This window comes from Gallus gallus, chromosome 2, assembly GCF_016699485.2.
Source record: "Gallus gallus isolate bGalGal1 chromosome 2, bGalGal1.mat.broiler.GRCg7b, whole genome shotgun sequence".
NCBI classification, from domain to species: Eukaryota; Metazoa; Chordata; class Aves; order Galliformes; family Phasianidae; genus Gallus; species Gallus gallus.
The window spans coordinates 106025590-106046963 of NC_052533.1; the positions used below are offsets into that span (position 1 = coordinate 106025590).

Consider the following 21374-nt stretch of genomic DNA (forward strand, 5'->3'; position numbering starts at 1 on the left):
TGAAAGGACAAAGGTTTCAGTTTATGATATTTACTGTCTTAAACACCAAGTTGGTCTGAATTCTATCAGTTCAGCTGTTTGCTGACTGGATAACAACATGGACTGGCTTTCTGTACTTGTGCTCCTAAGCTGTCTTCTTCAAGTGGTCTGGAATCAGGTGAGAAAGCAAATAGTGCATTTTCTTTGCATGCTCAAATAAGCAATACAGCTTGATATGAGTTTGGGAGGAAAAGACTCAAGTATATGTTGTTCCAAATATGTTGTTCTGGTTGTTCCAAAATTAGAATTCTGTTTCTTCTGTGTGGAGAAGAAACAAAGATTTCTGTTTCCCTTGAGCTGCTGTGCTTAATAGGCTTGGCTGTGCGTCGGAAGAGCATACCTTATGTTCCCTGTCTAAGCAGAATTTCCACTAGTATTCAAAGCAATATCACCAGAGTTGTAAATGCAGAGTTAGAACCAAGATAAATATTAAAAAGTATTTTGCTATTCCATATCTGAATGGAATTTATCTTTTTATTTGCTATAACGTGATGTATTTTACACTGAAATTGATATCTTTTTAGCCACTGGACATACTTTTTAATGGTTGTTTTCTGTTTATCCAGTCCAGCTGAACTATTTATTGACAAAAAGTAACGATGACAGCTTTGAGATTTTGTACTTTGTGTCTTTTCTACAGAAATGTAATATTTAGCTGCTCTTGTGATAATTCATTGTTGAGGCCAGACATTTGGGTGATACACAATATAATTGATTTGGAGGACAAAAACTAGCGAGTTGTTTATGCTCACTTCTGTTGTAAGTTCATAATAGCATTGGGGTAATTTGCAGAGTAAGGTATTACTTTAAGTGAAACAATCTTATTATTTTATTTAATGCAACTTAGCTGTCTGATTCTGTGAATCCAGGTGCAAAATCTTACTGTGGCAGTCATAGTCTGTCCCTCTCATACACAGCTCATACAGCTCATATACCTCTGTAAGTTAGGAGCTCAGCCCCAAGCCTCCAACTTTCCTGTATCCCACAAGTCCTGCACTTCACCCCTATTTCCTCTGTCCATCACAATTCCCTCTTCCCCTGTTCTGAAACTTTTGGAGACTCAGTCCTCAGCTTTGTTGAGATTCCTCTACAGGCTTTTGTAAAGCATGTAACGAGTGGTGCAGACTGCTACCAACATCTAAAAGTTATCTCACCTCATGCTGACTCCCAATAACTAGCTCCTGTGTGAGAGGGGTTGTCTTCAGAACACCAGGGCTACTTACTTGATTTCCATGTTTGTTGTGGCCAGGAAGTGCTTCTTTCATATTCCTGGATGCTACTACTAAGAGTTATGCAGTCTGAAGGAAACACCAGTAAGTTAGGGGTTCTCATCCAAACTGGCTGACCACATTCCAGCCTACGTCTGTGGTAAGACTGGAAAGTTTTCACTGGGTGATTCATTACATCCTTGAATGGAAGCTCAGTGAGGTCCATCATCTTTTAGAGATGCCAGGACATCATGATGGTTCCACACCTATCCTGGAGACAGATGAATTTTGTATGTAGTAACTCATTTATTTCTCCACTGATTACCATCAATACCTGATTTTTACAACTAGAATAGGTGAGATGCTTTTCCTGCCTAATTGAGATGCACTTGAATTATAAGCCGGTTAGATATACTGGCAAGACACGGTTTGACCAACCTCAAGTGTAATTTAATTCACGAGTCATGTTGTCTACCAAAGTTAGGCACTAATATTGTAAATGTTCCAGAAAAAAAAAAAAACCAACAACAAAAACCAGTTTGGTGTAGATTTATAAGTAGCTTTGGTTAGATTAAATCAGTTTCCTCATTGGAACACCTCATATGTGTACTTCCCCTGTATGTGTCTGTGAAATGTGAATCTCTTATTTGTTCGCAAAATTTTCAGAGGCTAGAAATTCATCAGATGGGTCTTAGCTGTCAGGCTGGTCCCAAGACTGAAACTGTTGCTACTTGAACAAGTAATAAACAGATACTTCTTTGGAAAATGAGTAATTTACTGTTGAGATTCACATGACTAAAGGCCTAATTTTGTTCCAGAATGAGTAAGAAAGAATGATGAAAAGAATTCCCTCCATGTAAAACATTCAGTGACAATTTTCAGATCCAGGACCAGCCTGGATTTCAATTGATTGCTTTTCTTCAGTAATGGATTCATACTTTGTTTCATACACATTAGATACCGCTGGTCTTAGCTACAACGATTTCTGTTTATGAGCTCTGACTGCAGATAAAGGAGCTTTTTTCATGAGCTAGCCAATTTTTACCTTTAGCATAGTTATGTTTTCTGATTAGTAGATATGAGAACATAGAAGTTTATAATGACAGAAACAATAAAAATGTTTGTCCTCCATTAATGGCTTTAAGGCTGTTCAGCATAGAATCGTAGAGTTATAGAGTCATAGAATGAATTGTGTTGGAAGGGACCTTAACACTTATCCAGCTCCAACCCCCTGCCATGTGCAGGGCTGCCCTCCGGCAGCTCAGCTGCCCAGGTCTCCATCCAACCTGGCCTTGAGCACCTCCAGGGATGGGGCACCACAGCTTCTCTGGGCAGCTGTGCCAGCGCCTCACTGCTCCATTAGCATTCTTTAATAGAAGAGAAAATGTGATTTTAACTTTTTAATATTGCAAGCTTTAATTCTCTGTTGTTTTTTTTTCTTTCACATTAACAATAAATTGGTGTAAGTGTAGAAGTTTAAAAGCAAACACATTCTTCAAGACGTATTACACACTGAGTAATTTCAGCTTATTTTACAAGCTCTATTTTCGTTTCAAATTTTGAATATGTGAACTGGAGACTGTTCTGTGGATATCCTGTGATAAAGGAAGGTAATGCTAGGACACAAAGGCAATAAAATTTCAGAACGTAAGACAAGACTATTGACACTATGGATTTACAGGGGATTTGTTCCCCAAATACTGCTTTACAATTGAAAGTTAGGCATACCTTCTGTGGGTTCTGTACAATACTTTACTAGTAACAATATTTGTTTTCATAGGAGTAATAGGTTGTGAAAACTTTACAGGAGCAGTACCGATTGACTTGCATGTTGGGCAGCCTCGCATGGAGTGAGCAAAAAGCTGAAACAAGCAAATGAGCATTTCCAGTCAAATGAGAAGAGAGTGGGTCCAATCAGTCCAATACAAGCAATGTGATAAATACTGTTATTTGAGCATAGAAGCATCTCTAGTACTGTAGAGAGAATAATGCTAACTGCATTTCATTGTGTGCCTTTCTAATAATATATCTTTTCCTTTCTTCTCCCCAGCCTGCTCTGGAAACTACTGGTGAGTTCTGTTTACAGATCAATTTGTATGCATGGGAGGCAGTCAACAAAAGCAGCTGCTCATAAACATTGCTAGGACAGACACAGATTTATAATTACTGTTATTGTTATTGCATTAATTTTCACACATCATAAAGATAACAGCAAGAGCTCATGTCCTACCTCACTTGTCTTTTTATTTTTCAGAAGTAGATGTAGATGGAGGAATAGATCAAGACATCTTTGACATCAATGCAGGTTTTTTTTTAAATTCAGTTTCTCTTTTCTTTTTCCTGTTGGTAGCTGTAGATCAATATAATAACTGCATGTTAATCTTCTCTTCTCTTTAGCTCTAGGACTGGACCTTTTTGAGGGAGACATCAAACTTGATGGGGTGAGTTCGAATATAAAATATAAAATCAGAACTGTGTCGTTGACTCATACAATGTAAAGTATTAGTGGCGTGAAATATGGTTGATGCATCCTGCTCACACTAACAATAAATGCTGTTTATGTTACAATGAACTGAAAATGGAGATACATTTCTACAAAATGCCGTAGGCAATGAAGGACTCGGGTGCATTTACAGAAACATTATCCAGAATTAGGTCAGTTTAGCCAGTAGATCAATATCATTAACATCTTGTCTTCTTTGCTGTGGTTTTTATATTTGTACTTTTAGGATATTCAGCAGCACAGATCACATCCAGACAGGGCTATATAAAACATTCTTAATTTATCTGCAGAATATGCGTGTAAATTATGAGCCAATTAACTTTATAGACCAGTGCTGCAAAACTTTCACTGTGTAAATAGATAAACCAAAACCAATGGAAAACTAGGCCTGTGAGTAATACCACATTTAAAAACATCTGTCCCCTATCCCTGTTCAATCAATAAGAATAAAAAATATTTGCATAGCCAGTTACATCTCAAAGATACGTAGTAGAAGCCTAAAAAATTGTCTTGTGCCCCTGAAAGTCAGTAGTGTTTTTCTTTTCCTTTTTGGTGAACTGCTTATGCCCGGGCATATCAATGGAAGCAAGGAAAGCATTTGTAAATGGTATAGGAGCAAACCTTTGCATTATGAAAAAATGCAGAATTATTGATGTCTGCGCACATCTCAGGACTTTGGAACTCAATGCTTCCCACAGGAGCTGAAGCTCTCCTCAAATATGCATCAAAATCACAAATGATCTGTATGGAGAAACTGCTGCAGAAATAGGAGACATGGGTAGAAATGTGTTTCATTTCAAACCCAAGCCATAGGCCTTTCAGTGATCCTCCAAAGTTTTTGAACTCTTTGATTTCTTATCCTTCTTATATGAACTCATAAGAAACGTAACGTTAGCAGTATCTCAGCCCTTGAACCTAGATCAGTTTTTACAGAAAACTGCATACTTACTTTCTTTCTCAGATGCAAGAACGAAACTCCATCATTGGTGACGAATATCGCTGGCCCCATGTCGTCCCCTATGTCCTTGATGATAGCCTGGGTACAGTATTTGTCCTTGACAATGTCTATATGTCACTTTGATTGAAATGTTGATTACAGGGCAGTAAAGATCCATGGCATCCTTTCCTCTTCCTACTGCCATGCTGTTAGTCTAGAGCAGGCCATTTCCCCCAACATCTCATAATCTCCTGTTTTATACATATATTCTAAAGAAAAATTACACAGAAACAGAACAAGGGGAAGATAAAATGTTACAGAAGCATAATTTGGTGGTTTCTAGGCCCCTATACAGATCTTAATCCAGCAAAAAGTTTATTTATTTTGATTAGATTGCTGGAGCAAGACCCACCCTTAAGGTACGGACCCTTTGGACTCGCTCCGTAGAGATAACGGTACAAACCTATTGGATCAACACTGACAAAAACATTGCTTATGTTGCAGATGTTAATGCGAAGGGAGTCATCCTCAAGGCTTTTGAACAGTATCGACTCAAAACCTGTATTGACTTCAAACCTTGGGAAGGAGAGGAGAATTATATATCTGTGTTCAAAGGAAGTGGGTAAGAGGAAAATTATAAAATAATTCTCATCTTTTTTTTTTCTTCTCTTTTTTTTGGCTACAGACTGTATTCATATCCAGCATTCTCTCTACTAAAACTCATCCATCTGATTGTAATTCTCTTGTTTTCTTTGGGTCCATTTTCTGTATTTTTTTTAACTAGAAAATGTAGTATCTTCCTAAGCAAGTATTACATCGTAGTAATAAACAATTTCTCACCGATACTTGTTTCTAAATATAATGAATAATCAAGTCTCTGAAGAGGTGAAGAGGTCTGAAACAACCACATTAATTTCTTGCCTGATCTTTGGCTGTATGGGATGTCACTTTCATGTGGTCATAGAAAGCATGCCTTAGGTTTTAGAAAAAAAAAATCCCATTGGGAATGTAGTAAGTTTAATTGTGGGGCAATGCCTTTACTTCACTGTAACAAATCGAACTGCATTTGAACAATGTCACATAAGCATTCAGATTATTTTTAAATGCTGCCTAGCACTGTGACATTACACTGTGGTTTCAGTTTATCTGTTTTGATCAGTGGCTATGCTATTTCACCTTAGTTTTTGCAAAATAATGTTCTAGGAAAAAAATCAAAATTGCACCAGCTGCTTCCTTTTCTAAGACAGTCTTTATCAAAACAGTGTAACAGAGCAAATTTGTTCTACGCACTGCGCTAGCCCATTTCTCTCCTGTTAGAAAAGGAGATCAGAGAAACCTTGATAGCATGGTGAGAAAATTTACTTTCAGAAAATCATTTCCTGATACGAGAAAATGCATTCATAACTGGGAAAAGATTTTCTGCTAATAGAAAGGTTTCCTGTTCCCTTTAGCTGGTTCTGAGATATTTATATCAGATAATTGTTTCAAAAGTTCTTCATTCTCTGACTATTTTCTACTCTTTCTGCTGTGCACCTGACATTGAAACTCAACTCTAAAAGATGTATAAGTGGCGACGTAGAAAGTAATGCATTTTCCCAGTGTCTGTGAACCAAATGGAAAACTCATGTAACCAGACTTTGGATTTCTTCGTGACATGAAGTTATACATTGAAGTTACAAATAATTGTACCTGAAAAAAAGAACCACTGTGTTTAGCCTATGGCAATTAAGAAGCTTCTGCTCAGTGGTTAATTTATTAGCTTATTATTTATTTTCTATTAGAAATAGATGAGACGTGGTGAATGAGAAGACAAGTCAGTCTAGTTGGACAACATATCTTGCCTTTACTGCCTAGTGCAGTGCTTCCTCTGAAATGCTTTTTTTTATCTCAGTTGACACAGCACTAATATTGTCAATGGTCATCATACTCTTTAAAAGCCTGGAAATAAACTGCAGACTCCTGAAAATGGCTGTCTGGTTTCAGTGAGCTAGCTAGCAGAGGTTAGACTGAAAATCTGTTTAAAGACCTTTTCTTTCCTCCAGTCTCTACAATAAGCAGAATACCCGAGAAATGTTTGTGACTGACAGAAATGCAAGACCATCAGAAGTGGCACATACTTGCGAAGCTCATCTAGCAGTCTGGAAAGTGCCAATGCTACTCTTCTCATGAGGGACAGGGCTCATGAGAAAACTAGCATGGCGTGGTAGAGTCAAATGGTTGGCAGACCAGAGAGGACCAACCCTGTATCATGTATTTCCATATGGAAAACCAAGTTTTCATGGAGCATTCCTAGGAGGTCACTTCAGCTCTTTGGCACTGTGGCATAAGGCAAAGGGTGATCTGTGGCAATATAGACAGTAATTTGCTAGCAGAACGTGAATATAAAAACAAACCTGGAAAAACTGCTGGCTCTTTGAGAACAGCATTGCTACTGATGGCATGTGTCTCCTTATGGTCTGCCTTCCAAAAAGCAGGTTGATGAGATTAGTGTGAACAAATACTTCCCCACTCCTCTAACCTCTGATGGAGCAACAAGCAGAGCAGAAAGCACTGAACTGATGGAGAAAGGCTCTAACACATGTGAAGAAGCTGGGATTTTTTTCCATTTTCCCCCTTCCCTAAAGAACAACATCATTAACATGGGGGGCTCCAGGTGTCCTTTGTCCCACTCACATGGCTTTATTCTCAACCATTTACTCCCTCTGTGAGTGCAGAATGATGGTGTCATAGGCAATTGGCAGAATGAAGGCAAGGGGAAGCCGCATTCACTGGTGTTTGAATGTTGATTTTACCAAGTGTCCAGGATGTGCTTGTAGCCTGCTGTGCTCTACACAGCAGCCATGAAGCCAGAGGCATCTGCTGTAGTATGAAGTATACCCAGAACTTTAATGGACTTCTTAGACTTTTGTACAACCAGAAAAAGCAGCATAATCAATATGAGGCCTTGCTCAAGGGAAGCCAGTGAAATTATGAAAGCTGTATGTGCTCCCTCCCAGGCCCCATGCTGTGATTTTAATGAGTAATCAATAGCTAAGGCTTGTACTGCTTCTTAGAAAGAGAAATCCTGTGGAATATGTTTCACTAATAAGTTGCAGGGTCCTACCGTGCCTGGTATGCTTGCTTTTTACATTTCTGGGGTGATAGAACTGCAAATCCTATGGAGTATTTTGTGCCTGATTAATTTTATGGACTTCATTGGGTAAGTGTTGATTTATTTGCTGTGCAAAACATCAATTTAAATGTGCTTGCTAGTTTGTGGACATGGGGTGCCATTTTATTGGTTTGTGCAGATAGCTCACAGAATTTTTTCATTCTTTAATAAAAACTTCCAGTATAGCTGCACTTTGGCACTGCCTTGTGAGTGTATGTCAGCAGCAACTGCTCTAGAACTACCTCTCACAAATAGTTGGAAAGAAAAGAGATAAAGAAAAGCCCTCTCAGACGTACCAGACTTTCAGAGTACAGTCCCCAGGGGTGGACCTGACCTAGCAGTCACAACCTGTCACCAAAGCGAAAGACCAAAACAGTATGGGGAGGTGGTTGTGATGGTTGAGGTGAGACGCGGCAAGGCCATGGTTTGTCTGGCACTAAGGCATGTCCAAAGTATGCCCACAGATAGTTATGGTGATCTAGCAAGGAGCAGCAACTTGTAAGTTTGCAGTAAATCTTAAGTCTTAAATCATGTGCCCATAATCTTTGCATTTTTTTTCAGTCATAAATAGTTCAACTTTTTTTTATGCTAGGGAAAATGCATTAAAAACAATCCATCTGGAGTGGGAGAAGGGCTTACTCATCAAAGCAGAGATTCATATGGGAGGAAAGGATCCAATAATGAACAGATCAATGAAAAAAAACTCATAGCAAAATGTATCTCTAGCGCTCAAAGAAAGGCCTGTTGAACAGACTCACTCTGGATTCCTCATGACATGGCATGTACTTCACAGATTTGTCTTCCAATCTTATTTCCATACTAGTTGCTGGTCCTCAGTGGGAAACCGGCAGCAGGGCTTGCAACAGCTCTCGATTGGAGCCAACTGTGACAGGATTGCAACAGTTGAGCACGAGTTCCTTCATGCACTGGGCTTCTGGCACGAGCAGTCACGGTCCGATCGAGATGACTACGTGTCCATCATCTGGGACAGGATTCAGACGGGTCAGTCACTCTCCTGTTTTCTCACTCAAGCTCTGGTATGATGTGTTTTGGGTAGGGAACATCTCTTTCAGACATCCTCCCATGGCTCAGAGATTCCCTCACCTTGAATTAAATTCAAGTTCACCATAACAATAAATAAAACATCAAGTGACATCTGTTTTGGATGGATAGCTTTATTTGTTGTTGTTGTCATTATTACTTGTGTCACATCAGTTCCTGGAGGCCTAACTGGAGATCTCACTCCTGTTGTGCTAAGTACTGTACAGCCCAGCAACAGAAGAGAGTAATTTGGTTTGTTTTAATGAATACACTAAAGTCACTAATTACTATGGAAGCCTGAGAAAGTAATTAAAAATAATCCCACCCTACAGAACCCAGTACAGCCAAAGCCAACAGAAAATCTGAAGGGAAGGGATTGATCTTTCTCCTGAGAGAGGGCTCACAGGCCAGAGGGACCTCTTTTGGTGTCCCCATCACAAAAGCCATTATTGTGGCAACATGGCTTTCAAGTGCAAGCACTGGCATATTTGTCACAAGCCTGACTGTGGCATAGGGATCCTCAGGGTTGGGATCGATGTCTGCTTCTTCAGCATACTGTAATCCTCCATGGTCCCTACACAGTTTGAAAATAAGGCTGTGTACCCAGACGTGGTACTGGCCTGGTGCAGGTACACACTGAGCACCAGACAGTAATTAAATCTTATGCATTCATATTTAGTTCTGATCAATAGCCAGGTACACACACAAATATATACTGCAGAAAATGACTTAGAGTCTGTTATTTGATTTCTATTATACTTTGCTGACTTCTTAATAACAAGTTATGCTATCGTTAGCCACTTGAAACTGCTGCAGCTTTTTTACACTGACCAGAGTATGGTTCCTGTATTTTGGCTAATCGTCACTTAAAACATTTATAACATTGCCTTTCTTTAGAGTTAATAATGCCTTTCACTGATTCTTCAGAAAATATAGAATTAAATTTTGAATGTTTACCTAATGCCAATTTAAACTTCTTAGTAATGACCAGCAATTAAAAATCGGAGAATACAGATTAGAAATAAAGAGACATTCCTGCAGGTGCATAACTTGAGCACTGAAATGTTATGGCCACTTTGGGGAATCACGAGCCCATCACAGCTTATGAGTAGATTCATGGTGAAAATATTTCTAATAGGAGAAAGGAAGAAGGACTTCATGCAGCAGAAGTCATCATGTTACATTCCAGTGGCTGAAAGAGGAAGCTAAATAAATTTAGGCTAGGAATAAAATACCTTTATAGAATAACTCCATAAAAATGATTACCAAAAAGTACTTAAGGTTCTAAAGGATTCTCTTTTACTTTAAGCCTGTATCTCAAAAATTGATTGTCCTTGTCAATAAACAATCTTTTATTTTTCCTTCTCAGGTAGAGAACATAATTTCAATAAATATGATGATAAAACATCAGACTCTCTGAATGTTCCCTATGACTATACATCCGTGATGCACTACAGCAAAACTGCTTTCAGGAATGGAACTGAACCAACCATCGTAACAAACATACCGTACTTCATGGATGTAATAGGGCAGCGGATGGATTTCAGTGATTATGATCTCCAGAAACTGTATCGGCTGTACAATTGCTGTAAGTTTCTTATTTTCTTTTAAATTCTTTGCTTCTTATCTTACCATCCAGCCTCAAGTAAAAAAAAATATATCTGAATATATTTGAAGAAATGAATTGTGTTAAAAACACCAGAAATAATGGTACAGCTAGAAACAACATAGCCCTCCTGCAGAAACACTGCTGTGTAGTAGAGCTTTCTGTGCAATTTTATTTGACCTTTAGTTAAAAATCAGCTTTGCTCAGTAGATGATTTTTGTTCATCCCTTGGGTGGCTGTTTAAAATGTGTGCTTCTGCACAACGCTTTTTGTTTCTCCCCCTCGCATTATTCCACAGCTGCTGCTCTGCAGAAATGAGTGTCTTTGCTGTGGCTCTCATACCTGCCCACATAGTCTGTCAGACAGAGCTTGTTTGTGCATACAGGTGATGGATGCTGTTATGAAGAAAGTGTGAGCCTTTAAAATTTTTGGTTTCCATTTCAAACCCAGCCTATTAGCGAAGTGATCAAAATGGTTGCTTTGCTCATGTGGAATTCATTCTAGAAAGTTGAGTGAAAACAGGGGGCTGGGGAATATAATTATGTAATTGTGACTATCACGTGTCCTGGAACTCAGGTGATACTTTTACTTCACTGCCTCAGTATACCAAGTAGAGTGTAAGATCTTACATCACATTTTAAACCTCATTATAAGTATACTTTAAATAGTAATCAAGCCCGTTTATTGAAACGGTGTCTTTTTATGAGTATATGATTCTGATAAAGGTACTTATCTTCACGTGGGTCTAAAATGAACACACATGCAGCCCTAGCTTATAGCATTTGACACACAGTCAGTTAGCTCTTATGTAAGTGCTTAAAGTTAAGGATGTCTTTAACAGCAGACAGGGTCCTTCTTACTCTCCATTATCTTATACGCTTTCCATCGTTCTCATGCAGTATATAAATACTTCTTGACTTTATAACTTTATTCTTACCCAAGAGTCATGTTTGCTCAGCAAAATAAGCCCCATTCATGCTGAAGTAACAAAACTCCCACCATTTTCAGGGCAATCAGAATTTCCCCTACTCCCTGCTCTGTCTCTTGGTGTAGTAGGGAGTGTATGGTATTTGCAGAGCCATAAGTGGTCTTCAGATGATTCACTGTTTGCCCAAGTGGCTCCTGTGCCAGGGAGAACAGGTGCTTCACAGGTCCCAACCCTCAGCTGCTGAATGACCCTTTCAGGTTAGAGGAAGGACCAAGAATGTCAAACATGCTTTGGGTTGCAGATGTCCTCACAGATGTATCAAAAGACTGCTTTTATTGCTGAGCAGAACTTAAGAAAGCCTTTAACCCGAATTCCTGCTGAAAATCTGTGGGGTTTGGGAATGATGATTAAAATTGGAAACTTCAAAAAAAATCCCAAACCAAAACAAGCTACTTACAGCATAAGAATTTCTGACCACTGCTTTAGTTCTGCTCCGGTTTCTTCTTCAGCGCTGTCTTCTAGGCCATCTAATAAAATGTAGGTTGCAGTATATTGTCCCTTTCTGGCATATTTCCTAATATGACTGACCATGAGTTTCCTCATCCACTGAAAGTTAGGATTCAGCAGTCATGCTCCACATACTGCCATCCACTTGTCTTTCACTAAGCAGTGGCAAAGTAACTGGCATTTGGTGCAAACGGAGTTCAGAACTCCCCTACTCCTGTCTCAGTATTTAATCTAAGAAATAGATTGTATACTATTGGGTCTTGCTTTTCTCTCTTCTTGTCCTTCGGCTCTGCATGCCAGCACTTTTTAACAGCTTTCCTGTTTGGGCAAACTGATTTCATATCTTGTTTTATTCTTTGATTTCAAAGAGTTCTTTCATCGTGCCCTTTTTTTCCTTATTTTTTTGCTAACAGCCTATCTTTTATTTCTTTTTACTTTTTCTCTAACTGTCAATACAACAACTACTGTGAAAATCTTTTCTTGTTTTCTCACAACATCATACAAATACCATCTCTTAAAAGGTATCAATTATACAACACTTCCCTGAGCTAGGCTCAGTGAAACATTTAGCATGCTACTGAGGTTGACTTTTGTGATACACAAGGTTCTTTTTATTGGTGCAATGAAACCTTTAAAACTGTCACAATATTTTATACATAGGTTGAGAAGCAATAATCACAGAGCATTTTATTAACAGTTGTTTTCAAATCATGGCTAGTGCTGCAGAGAGCTCAGATGTAGTACAACAGGAAACAAATCTAAGAATAGGCGTAAACCTGGATTTATTACTTCTTTTGCTAACTTCTGACTTGTTAATATGAAAACCAGATCTTCAGAGTTTGTATGAGGTGAGATACCCACTGGTTTCTAATGTATCTTTGCCAAATGTGTTTTCAATCCAGCGTTTTGAAAATCAAGCAGAGTGAGCAAATACTGCAGTCAAATAGCTGTATTTCAAGGTACTGTACTGCTATGCTGTATTTCAAAGTTAGTGCTCCAGTAGATGGTCGGGTGAAACTTTTTCAAAAGCTCTGACTATATTTGAGCTATATGTGAACTAAGCCTGAAGAAAGCAGAGGAATGAGTGGAAATCCTCAGACCTTTTGGCTGTGTGAAGTTTGGTAGGTCAGGGTTCCTTTTATAAATAAAATATAATAGAACCATAGAATGGCTTGTGTTGGAAGGGACCATAAAGATCATTTGGTTCTAATTCCCCCTTGCCATGGGCAGGGCTACCACCCAGCAGCTCAGCTGCCCAGAGCCCCATCCAACCTGGCCTTGAGCACCTCCAGGGATGGGGCACCTACAGCTTCTCTGGGCAGCTGTGCCAGTGCCTCACCACCCTCTGAGTATAGAATTTCTTTCCAACATCTAACCTAGATCTCCTGTCTTTTAGTTAAAAGCCATTCACCCTTGTCCTGTCACTACCAGACCATGTAAATATTTGGTCTTCCTCCTGCTTGTAAGCTCTGTTCAAGTACCAGATGGCTGCAATGATGTTTTCCCAGAGCCTTTTCTTCTCCAGACTAAGCAAGCCCAACTCCCCCTACATATCTTCTTAGGAGAGGTACTCCAGCCCTCTGATCATCTCTGTAGCCTCTTCTGGACCCACTCCAGCCATTTTGCATCTTTCTTGTGCTGGACGCCTCACTCCTTATGCTTGTTAAGTGCACAGATTTGCCCTGATGATGTCTCACTAATGTCGGTGTTAATTGCCAAATGCTTTGGGTTCCTGAATGTTACAGATATAAAAGTTGATAGTGTTTGATGTCGCTGGTTATTCTGTGTTTGCATTTAGTGTCTCTGCTCTTGACTTTGAATATTTTGTATTAAACGTGTGCTATGTAACAGAGATTCAGAACTTTTTTTTTTTTTTTTTTTTTTTTAAATATTGTAGCCTCCTCCCTAAGCTTCATGGACACATGCAGTTTTGAACTTGAAAATATTTGTGGCATGATTCAAAGTTCAGATGATAACAGTGATTGGCAACATTTGTCTCACGTTCCTGCTGGGCCCAGTACTGATCACACTAACATGGGAGAATGCGAAGGTATGGGAAAACATTCTCCTTATCTCTTTAGGAAGTATTTTCTGCAAAGGCAAGTCAATTGACTTTGCTCTTGGCCTTGTTCTATGTTTATTTGTTGACGAACCACAGTTAACTTTTGAACTAAGCAATATAAAACTGCATGCTTGGGAAAACCAAGTGACACATTCTGTTTTCTGCTTATTTGAGAAGATTGAATGTTATTATCTCTTTTGATCTTCTCTAGTCTTAATGACACATCCTCACAAGAGAATTATGCAAAATGTTCTAAACTACGCATCAGAAATACCAGGCATGTCAGAGATAGTGCTGATTTTCTGAATAATTGCACAGTAATACTTTAGAAAAGGCTTGTGTTTGGAACTCTTGTACATTATCTGAGCTCAGCTGAACAATTTGTTGAGAATCACAGAACCATAAGGTACCCTGAGTTGGAAGGGACCCACAAGGATCGCTGAGTCCAACTCCTGGCTCCACACAGGACCACCCAAATTCAAACCCTATGTCTATGAGTGTTGTCCAAACACTCCCTAAACTGTGGCAGCTTGGGGCCATTCCCACTGCCCTGGGCAGCCTGCTCCATGCCCGCAGCTCTCTGGTTCAGACCCTTTCCCTAACCCCCAGCTGTCGCTCCCCTGACACAGCCCCATGCTGTTCCCTCAGGCCCTGCTGCTGTCATTAGAGAGCGCAAATCACAGCTGCCTCTCCACTCCCCTCGTGAGGAACTGTAGGCCGCCAGGAGGCCTCCCCTCAACTCCTCTGCTCTGGGCTGAAGAGAGTGTAGCTAATTATTTATGAAGCTGTCAAAGAAACTTGTGAGTTCAGGAGCTTAAACCAGTTCTCCAAAGAGAATGTCAACCGTGAATTACCAGCACTGTACGAACAGTTTCAAGAGAGCACCCATTGTATATAAATTTCTAGAGACAAGCAAAGGAGGAAAAAATGTCGAAGGAGAACAGCAATTCTGCCTCTGAAAAATGCAGGCAGGTAACAGCCCTCAGTCTGAAGGTTTGTACAGGATCTAGCTTACTGTGACCCTAACTTGACTGCATCTTCTAGCATTGTTACAATATGATGTTAAGAGTACATGTGCATCAGGAAAACTTTGTTTTAACTCCACCACTTGACTCTCATTTACTTTTGACAGATTCTGGCTATTTCATGCATTTCAACACCAGTGCTGTAGCAGGAGGAAGCACAGCTATCCTGGAGAGCAGAATTCTATATCCCAAAAGAGGCTTTCAATGCTTGCAATTCTATTTCTATAATAGTGGAAGTGAAAGCGACCAGCTCTATGTCTGGGTCAGGGAGTATTCTGATGCCCATCCAAATGGTACTTTGAGACTAATTGAAGAGATAAAAGGTATGGAATAAAACTGCATTTTGGTTTAATCTCTACTCAGTATCCTTTTCAATGTACTGAGGGAAAATACTGTAGCAAAGTGACTCATCTCCTAGTTTTATTCTTTGTCTTCTTCTCTAACTAAATAATTGAATCTCAGCTGGTGATAGTATACTTGATGAATCTTCAGTCAGCCATTTTCCTATAATATACTAAATTACAACAAATTAAACTCCTGCACTATAAGATAGTTCTCTTACCAAAATAGGTAAAATTCCATGAACAGTCATTTTAAGTGCTCTAGATCTGCTGGTATCAACAGCAACGGATGAAGTTGGTCATTAGAATAAATTACAATAAATAAGAAAGAAGTAATAAAGAAATGGAAATTATAAGTGCCCTGGAATACCCAAAATTTCAATTAAAAAAAAAAAAAAGAGGAAGATGAACAAAATTCAACTTATTTTTTAAGTCAAGCTTGGAGTGGCTGAACTGAAATGTATGGGCAGCAGATCACAGTTTGTATCATACTTTGAAGAAAATTAGATTCTTGTGCCTTTGGGAGCCTATGGAGCCTTTGGGAGCCCACAAAATGAGCAACAGATGTCCACTGATAGACAAGAACTCCTTAAACTAGAGTTGCTGAAGTCACTTAAGATTAAACTGTATTCTCAAATATTTAACTGTTAGTTGATCTCCACTACAGCTACAACTAATTCAGTCCATTGAGTGAATCAGTCTGAGAAAGTTATTTTGCAAAATAGATATCAAGTCTACTTCTTTTACCTCTTTATGTTCTTTAAGGCTCAACTGCTACTCATGCCTGTTATCCTTTTCTTTTTTTCCACTCATTTCTTCACTTTGATACTTTCATCATCCCTGTGTACCGTCAGGAATCCTCAGTATAAATGTCAGGGATGCTGAGGAAGATGTAGATTTCAGCTTAGTCAGAGATTCATTTCTCAGGGCTTCTTCACGAATATTCTTTCTTATATATTAGGCCCCACCTCCTATTCCCTTTTTCTTAAATCTATTAATTTCCTTTAAATCTCTGATCTGCTGTATGTGTCCAAGTGAGTATACTACTTTGACAAACAGGATCTGATAAAACTTTCAAGAATGGTTAAAGATAATTTTTTCCTAAACTGTCTCACTTCTCTCTTGTGAGAAGTTGTCCTCACCAACACAGAGTCAACAGAGAGAAGGAAGCACAGACACCACAGCCCTTTCCACCCATGATCGGCATTGCTTGTGGGTTCACACCATGAGTGCTATCATGCTTGAGAGCTGGAGGAGCAATCCCCAGGCCATTTCTGTAGGTCTGTAGCAGCCATGGCTGCCTTCAGCCTGGAGCAGGGGATGCAGTGGGGGCAGAACATTTTACACCACAGTAACTGATCTGCTCATTGAACATGAGTCAGAAATACCAGTCTTGTGTATTATGTTTGCAGTTCAAATAGACAACAGTTAATGCAGAAGTCAATTTAATAGAAGATAGTGGGGTGTTCTTGTTCCAGAATTTATTTTTCCCCTCTCAGTTATAACAACAATAATGAAAAACAGCAAGAAATTAAGATTCTTGTCTGAAATCCATTGTGTTTAGAACAGTTAGGAAAACGGAGCATGAATTCTGTGCTTGGGATTGGCACTGCCTAGTCCAGAAATACAGCTGAAAGTCTGGCCTTCCATTCAGGGGAACATAAGCCAGACAGCTAAAGAAATTGTTTTGCTGCCTGTACCATTAACAAAGAATGTCCTACTTTCGCTTGCCTTAAAAGGCCTTTGTGCAGAAGTCTTCGTTTTTGTGCAAACTGCTCTTGGAGTCAAGTGAGGTTTACTAGTCAGGCATATATAGTGGTGGCATCAGACTTGCACTGGGATTTTGTCACATGTAGTAAGTCTTGCGAATCTCTGGCTTTAATCTGAATTTAGTAGCAATCATTTGATGGATGAATAGTGCTTCTCTGGAGGCAAACTTCCAGCAAGCCATACAAATCTTGCAGTGCTTGGGTCCCATAATTCTCTGCATCATTTTTTTCTGTTTTCCTTCTCTTTGAGATATGTTGTTATTCAGTTATAGATACTTGGTGCCAACGTGTTTTTTTTTTTTTTTTTTTTTATAATACCACAGGTGACAGCCATCTTTATGCATTTAATTATCACAACCTTTCAACTACTTTAATGCAGTGTTCTTTAAAACATAAAAGCAAAAGCAGTCTTAGAAACATTAACACTGTTTTCTCTCTAGTTAAACAGATTCTATGTGTATTAAGTCTGTTGAAAAATTAAACTGAAAAAATATTATCACACTGAAAAAGCAATGTCTACAAGAGAAATATTCCATCATTTCAGTGCTGGTGGAGCTGAGAACTTATTTCATGGCATTGGAATAGACTCTGTGGATGCGTACAGTGTTTGATTTTACTGCTTACTTAGAAATCTCTACCAATGTTTTTCAGGTTCATCTGTGAATTACTGGCAGCTCCATCATGTTTCCTTGAATGTCACGAGTAAATTCCGGGTTGTGTTTCAAGGTGTGAGAGGAACTGGTTTATCAAATGGAGGTCTCTCTATTGATGACATCAACTTGTCAGAAACACAATGTCCTCACCATGTCTGGCACATCAGAAACTTCACGGATCTCCTCAACACAAGTCCTGCAGGGACAGCAGGAAGAATATACAGTCCACCGTTTTACTCTAGTACAGGATATGCTTTTCAGGTTGGCTTGTATGTAAATGGTACCACTGATAACCCATTTAATTTAGCAATATACTTGCACTTGATTTCGGGAGCAAACGATGATCAGTTGCAGTGGCCCTGTGCATGGCAGCAAGTTACCATGATTCTGCTTGACCAGCATCCTGATATTCGTCAACGGATGTCAAACCAAAGAAGTGTAACAACAGACCCTCTGGAATTATCAGGTTAGTTAAAACCAGCCATACCATCCAGTATGCTTAAAAATAATCAAACAAAAACAAATATAAGAAAAAGAGTCAAATTTTCTCATTGTATAAATTAGTGCAGCTTTTTTTTTTTTTTTTTTTTTTTTTTAATCTTCCAGAATGGATGATTTCCTTGCAGGAGCAGTATAATTGATCCTCAGAAAAGAAAGATTTGAATATATAAATAAATTAAACTGGAACCTTTGATTTCAAAGATGTTATGCATGAGAAACAGGTGGATCATCCATGCCTAGCATTTCTTTCATAGGATTGTGAAGATGCATTTATGTCTGCTTTAATGTGAATGCAAGCCTTCCAGAAAGCTTGAAACAAACAAACAAAAAAATACTAACTTAAACAGTTGATACCAGCTGAAAGTGCAGCTATTAAATACATAGCCTGCCTTCTTGCAAAATGAACAGTGGTGTCAGCACAAATCACCAGATGGACAAAGTACTGATTTGTGTTACATAATCTGTACTTGTTCAAGGTGTGACAAGATAAGGAGCAATTGTCCACAGTATCTGGGAAAGGAGGCAGTTTAGGTAAAGGTGTAGCTCTGAGAAATGGTAGGAATCTCAGTAAGAAATATTAAAGTAAAATCCCATATTCACCATTTGATAAAGATTGAATTTAAGCCAAAATGACTTTCGGCATCAAAGGATTTTGCTGAAAGAAACCACCTCCATTACTGAATTAGTTTTGTGGGCTTTCAGAGTATAACATTAATGCAGGAATGAAGGCACTAAAATGTCTATTTCTTGATATATTAAAAAAAACCACCTTGATTTACATAGGTTACTCCAAAAGTAATGCCTCCTATTTATTTCCACGGAAACTACAACAGACACAAAGAGCACAGTAACACTATTAGATTGAGCAAATTCTCAGCTACAAAACACTATTTTTCAACATAGTCACCACCCTTAGCCATGCACCAGCAATGAACAAGAGCTTGCATGCCATGTTCATAAAAATTTGTTCCAGTAGAGGTGACCCACTGTTTTGCAGCTGCTCTGGTGACATAGTTGCTAGGAAAATGTTGCCCATGTACTCCATCTTTCATCAGCCTGAACAGATGAAGTCAGAAGGCACCAAATCTGAACTATAGCATTGCTGTGGTAGGACAGTTCAGCCAAGATTGGCAATGTACTCCACAATCCTCAAACAAGAATGGAGCCTGACATTATTGTATTGCAAGAGAAAATACATCTTTTTCTCTGTCCTGACTCTGGAAGTTTGAACCTTTAGCCTAGTGTCGTAATGTAGCCATCAGTGCTAATGGTTTGTCCAGGTTCCAGGAAATCCAGAGGATTGCTCCTTTCGTATCCCAAAAGGCAGTGCACATCATTTTACCTGCTGAGTGCTGTGTCTTGAACTTTTTTTTTTTTTTTAATGGGGAATTCATGTGTCATTTCCACTGCATGGACTATGGATTCTGACTTATCGTGGTGACATCACATCTCCTCATGGGTAACTATGCAATCCAGGAAATAGTCACCTTAAGCCTTGTATTGGTTGAATAGGTTCTGACAAACTTGTATATAGTGTTCTTCTGTTCCTTATGAGCATTTGTGGGACTCACTTGGTGCAACCTTTGCAATATTCCAACATTGCCACCATTGTTTCCAACACAATGAAGCTGACATTCAGCTCTGTACACAGTTCCCTGGTCATAATCTGCTGATTCACATGGATGACCTGATGGAGATGCTCTTCATTTTGTGGTGTGACAGCTATGCATGGCCATCTGGAACATGAATTGTCAACATGTCACTGTTGACACTGCTGAAAAGCACTGACCACTACTTCACTGTGCTCACACCCACTGTTTGGTCTCCATAAACATTCATCAAGCATCAATGAATGTCAATGGATGCAATTTTTTCTGCATGGAGGAATTCAGTTCCACACCTTTGTTTCATACGCACTTCCACATCAGACGTCATTCTGTCAGACTGCTCCTCTGCTGCCGTCTGTCACGTGGCAACAAAATGTAATAGAATACTGGTGGGAAGGTTCAGCCTCTACTGCCATACCACCAACAATTACTTTCAGAGCAGCCTTCATACATTCATTTTTTTAATGACATTTTCTACATGAAAAAAAAATTGATCATCTGGAAAGACCACCTCTGTATAAGAAGGATGATTATGCCAGTTTCTCCATAGATGGTTGGCATTTACCCTGTGCTCTCTACGTTTGTGACCACAGCACTCAACTTGTTTCCTTCTCTGATGCTGTGGACTTGCAGACTGTTTGTGCTCAGCCCCTTCTCCCTTGTTTGTGTATTGCTTGTAGCCCCAGATTCCCTAGATAAGCCTTGTAACTCTTAATCTTTCTCTGACCAGCCAAGGTGTTGGAGCAAGCAGTTTCTTCTCCCAGTCACATATTTCAATGTAGAGTAAGGCTCAAATCTGAGATTTAGGACAGGTTTGATGGAGGGGATAACAGCAGCCTGTGACCAACTGGGCTGTTCAGGTACTCTCTGTCCTCCATCCCTATCAGCAGATGCTCAGTACCTCGGACCAATCCACACAGATCTTCTTTGTCTTGTGTGTCTCATTAGTGTGGAATCTTGGACAAAAAAAAAAAAAAAAAATTAGGCAGGTTCAGCACTGTTTCTGTTCCTTGAGTTTCAGGTAATTTATTTCCTTTTCCATTATATCCATGAGCAGAAACAGGCAAGGTTGGACACAATCTGTCTTGGTTGTTGAGAGAGGGTTTAGTACTACTTTGCAGCAAAGATTAGATGAGAATGAAGGAGCCCTATTGAGAAAAAAGAGTAAAATGAGTAAAAAGAGAAAATAAAGTAGTCCCACACTCACATTCAGTTCATTTTTTTTCAGGTTCCTCATCAAATTATTTTTGGGATAGGCCAGATAAAGTGGGATCGGCAGCTTCTTTCCCAAATGGAACTATGTTCATGAGAGGTCCAGGACGTGGAACAAATGCATTCTTAACTCATCAGAGACTTAGAAGCCGTGACTTTATTAAAGAAGGTGGTGTTTATATCCTTTTAACAATGGAAGGTATGTAAACATTGATGATAGCTGATATTCTTCATAATACAGAAAAGTACATAGTGCCACATAGTAAATCACCAGTACTGTAGAT

General features: G+C 39.1%; 1 protein-coding gene and 1 long non-coding RNA gene across 3 annotated transcripts in view; one reads left to right on the forward strand and one right to left on the reverse strand.

Moving 5' to 3' along the window:
• The first annotated feature begins 64 nt into the window (after nucleotides 1-64).
• Nucleotides 65-21374, forward strand: part of MEP1B (meprin A subunit beta) — a 25349-nt gene continuing 4039 nt past the window's right edge. The window contains exons 1-12 of the mRNA XM_419181.7: nucleotides 65-157; nucleotides 3298-3316; nucleotides 3502-3552; nucleotides 3645-3688; nucleotides 4712-4790; nucleotides 5192-5309; nucleotides 8662-8840; nucleotides 10249-10467; nucleotides 13818-13970; nucleotides 15115-15330; nucleotides 17769-18236; nucleotides 21107-21289. Coding sequence (XP_419181.4) covers nucleotides 98-157; nucleotides 3298-3316; nucleotides 3502-3552; nucleotides 3645-3688; nucleotides 4712-4790; nucleotides 5192-5309; nucleotides 8662-8840; nucleotides 10249-10467; nucleotides 13818-13970; nucleotides 15115-15330; nucleotides 17769-18236; nucleotides 21107-21289 — 1789 coding nt within the window. The 5' untranslated portion in view covers nucleotides 65-97. The remainder of the gene's footprint in view (nucleotides 158-3297; nucleotides 3317-3501; nucleotides 3553-3644; nucleotides 3689-4711; nucleotides 4791-5191; nucleotides 5310-8661; nucleotides 8841-10248; nucleotides 10468-13817; nucleotides 13971-15114; nucleotides 15331-17768; nucleotides 18237-21106; nucleotides 21290-21374) is intronic.
• Nucleotides 19990-21374, reverse strand: part of LOC112531843 — a 16767-nt gene continuing 15382 nt past the window's right edge. Inside the window, exon 4 of one of the 2 annotated variants that reach the window (XR_006937292.1) lies at nucleotides 19990-21026. This is a non-coding gene — a long non-coding RNA (uncharacterized LOC112531843). The remainder of the gene's footprint in view (nucleotides 21027-21374) is intronic. The other variant, XR_005857428.2, reaches the window with a different exon arrangement.